A 3822-nucleotide genomic window follows, 5' to 3' on the forward strand; every position below is an offset into this window, starting at 1 on the left:
TTAACCACTCGCTGCATGAAAGAGTTTTTTCTCTTGTCACTTTTGCTTCTCTTAACAAATGCTGTAAATCTGTGCCCTCTTGTTCTTGATCCTTTCATGAGTAGGAACAGTTTCTGTCTACTCTGTCCAGACCCCTCATGATTTTGAATACCTCTAGCATATCACCTCTCAGCCTTCTCCTCTCCAAGGAAATTCCAAGCATGGATCGCGAGTAGGAGAATTGAAGTTACAGTAATGTTACTGACCCACACTCCCTGTGGCCAAAGATCCTTGCTGGAAGCACAAAATCTAGCAGTTAAAGCAAAGAATGACCCTTCATCAGAACCCACTTTGCATTTTGATGTTTTCTGTGCTCATTTCATTAATGAAGTGTTTGTGATACTTTTTTGGGCACTAAAGTGGCTGAGCTGGAAGTGAACTGGGCACCATGATGATGTTCATCTACAACTCCCTTCACTTCACCATTGGTGGCTGTGCCTTCAGCTGTGCAAGCCCTGTGCTCTGAAATTCCCTCCCTAGATGGCTTCTCTTCTGCACTTCACATTCCTCCCTTAAGACACTCCTCAAAACCTACCTCTTTGACCAAGCTTTTGGTCCCCTGCCCTCGCATCGACTTATGTGGCTCCATGCCAAATTTTGTCTGATAACAGCACCTTGGATCGTTTTACATAAAATCCTTAAAGGTACTAGATAAATGCAAGTTATTATTGTTGTGATAGGTAGGTGATGCAATGATATATTTTGCTTGCAATTTACAGTGCATTTATAAACAAGGGAGAGGGGGAAATAAAGATTTGCCATTCTTGGAGAGCATGTGACCTTAAAGTGCCTTCATTGAGAAATTCCTTTCTCCATAACAACACTTTTGGTAAACAAGCTTTGAGAGCTGGAACCAGAGTTTTAAAATAAAACGGTAACAACATAAAGGCTTTTAAAAAATCCCTTTCCAATCTGTTGGCTCTTGTGTCCTTCTTATAGCTCACCAAGTGTCCAACATTCTCTTAGCAGTCCTGTCGGGAAGTGTTGGCTGGCTCTTCCACCATGAGGGCCATCGCACCGGAGCTTATGTCTGCCCCTATCCGGCCTCAACATTTTAGGCGGGTGGGGTGGGTGTCTGAAGAGGGATCAAAAGCCTCGAATGTTGCCCTGGGAGAGGTAAGGCATCTCAGAACAGACTCTAGGGATTGTAGATGGGCACTTGATGATCTGTATGACTCAACTACTCACTGTAAAAGAGCCAACGCACAGAAAACAAGGGCGAGAGGGGAAATGATTGCTAATTAAACAATAAAGCTTCTGAAGAGGAAGTTCTTAATCAAAAGGCAATTGTCCCTACCATGAGAAAACCTCTCGCTCCACATTCAGATGCGCACTCGATGCATTCCCACTCCAATACACGAAAGAACATTTCACCTGTTTAAATGAGTGTGGCTCAGCTCCCAGTTCGTGCTTTCATTTCATTTCTTGAGCTGCAACCTCCACTAAGGCTGCAATTATTCTGCGCCTGATTCTGAAACTGAACAGCGTGACAGAAATTCTATTCTGCGGCTGCCGTTCTGTTAACTTGCCTAGGACCTATTGTCACACTCACCTCGCACGGCTCTGAAGCCCATGGTACACAGACCCTGCCGTACCAATTCTACCGCACTGTCCACTCAGACCAGATAACGGGTGCCTTCTCACACTGTCCCGGCTACAACATATGCTTAATGCTGCCAAACCATGTTGTACATACTACACTTATCATGTCTCTATCAAAATTAACATCGACTCTTTCTCTGTCACGACACATTATTTCCAACACACGGACTCTAAAATCCCAAACCACCCTGACCCCAACCATAAAATCCCAAACCACCCTGACCCCAAACATAAAATCCCAAACCACCCTGACCCCAACCATAAAATCCCAAACCACCCTGACCTCAACCATAAAATCCCAAACCACCCTGACCCCAAACATAAAATCCCAAACCACCCTGACCTCAACCATAAAATCCCAAACCACCCTGACCCCAAACATAAAATCCCAAACCACCCTGACCGCAACCATAAAATCCCAAACCACCATGACCGCAACCATAAAATCCCAAACCACCATGACCCCAAACATAAAATCCCAAACCACCCTGACCCCAAACATAAAATCCCAAACCACCCTGACCTCAACCATAAAATCCCAAACCACCCTGACCGCAACCATAAAATCCCAAACCACCCTGACCCCAACCATAAAATCCCAAACCACCCTGACCCCAACCATAAAATCCCAAACCACCCTGACCTCAACCATAAAATCCCAAACCACCCTGACCCCAACCATAAAATCCCAAACCACCCTGACCCCAACCATAAAATCCCAAACCACCCTGACCCCAAACATAAAATCCCAAACCACCCTGACCCCAACCATAAAATCCCAAACCACCCTGACCGCAACCATAAAATCCCAAACCACCCTGACCCCAACCATAAAATCCCAAACCACCCTGACCCCAACCATAAAATCCCAAACCACCCTGACCTCAACCATAAAATCCCAAACCACCCTGACCCCAACCATAAAATCCCAAACCACTCTGACCTCAACCATAAAATCCCAAACCACCCTGACCTCAACCATAAAATCCCAAACCACCCTGACCCCAACCATAAAATCCCAAACCACCCTGACCCCAACCATAAAATCCCAAACCACCCTGACCCCAAACATAAAATCCCAAACCACCCTGACCCCAACCATAAAATCCCAAACCACTCTGACCTCAACCATAAAATCCCAAACCACCCTGATCGCAACCATAAAATCCCAAACCACCCTGACCCCAAACATAAAATCCCAAACCACCCTGACCCCAAACATAAAATCCCAAACCACCCTGACCCCAACCATAAAATCCCAAACCACCCTGACCTCAAACATAAAATCCCAAACCACCCTGACCTCAAACATAAAATCCCAAACCACCCTGACCTCAAACATAAAATCCCAAACCACCCTGACCTCAACCATAAAATCCCAAACCACCCTGACCTCAACCATAAAATCCCAAACCACCCTGACCTCAACCATAAAATCCCAAACCACCCTGACCCCAACCATAAAATCCCAAACCACCCTGACCTCAACCATAAAATCCCAAACCACCCTGACCTCAACCATAAAATCCCAAACCACCCTGACCCCAACCATAAAATCCCAAACCACCCTGACCCCAACCATAAAATCCCAAACCACCCTGACCCCAAACATAAAATCCCAAACCACCCTGACCCCAACCATAAAATCCCAAACCACCCTGACCTCAACCATAAAATCCCATTCTACACTGACCCCAACAAAAAATCTATACACTCTGTTCCTAACATATAATCCATACCATTCTGACCCTAAGATAGTATCGATACCACTCTGAACCACAATGAAATCTGTACCATCTGACCTGCCATAAAACCACATCACACTGACCTCAACAATAAAACCCATAACACTGACACACATTCCGGGTGCGTTGACCCTACCACAAAACCCGTGTGAGCCGAACCCTGCACAGTCTCCCACTCGAGCGGGCGGACCCACAGAACAAGCCGAATTACAGCGCCCGCTGACTTACCCAGGAAAAGGAGCAGGTAAAGTGAGTGGAGGTGGGAACCGGCTCCCATTGGGATTAAAACCATGCTTCTGGCAAAGCTAGGATGCCGAGTACTGCCTCTTCACTGCTGTCCGGCGGTGCTCTGTGTGTGTGTGTGAAAGAGAGAGAGACTGTGTCCTGATGTTGCTCTGTGCGGATGGATGGATGATCAGTACTGCAGCCACTGGTG

The 3822-nt window shown here is 46.3% G+C and overlaps 1 protein-coding gene across 1 annotated transcript; it reads left to right on the top strand.

Moving 5' to 3' along the window:
• The first annotated feature begins 1702 nt into the window (after positions 1 to 1702).
• LOC137373355 (uncharacterized) lies at positions 1703 to 3373 on the top strand. The gene has a single exon (XM_068038178.1). The coding sequence runs from the start codon at positions 1703 to 1705 to the stop codon at positions 3371 to 3373; it is 1671 nt and encodes a 556-aa protein (XP_067894279.1).
• The last annotated feature ends 449 nt before the right edge of the window (positions 3374 to 3822 follow it).

The sequence above is a fragment of the Heterodontus francisci genome, chromosome 9, assembly GCF_036365525.1.
Source record: "Heterodontus francisci isolate sHetFra1 chromosome 9, sHetFra1.hap1, whole genome shotgun sequence".
NCBI lineage: Eukaryota > Metazoa > Chordata > Chondrichthyes > Heterodontiformes > Heterodontidae > Heterodontus > Heterodontus francisci.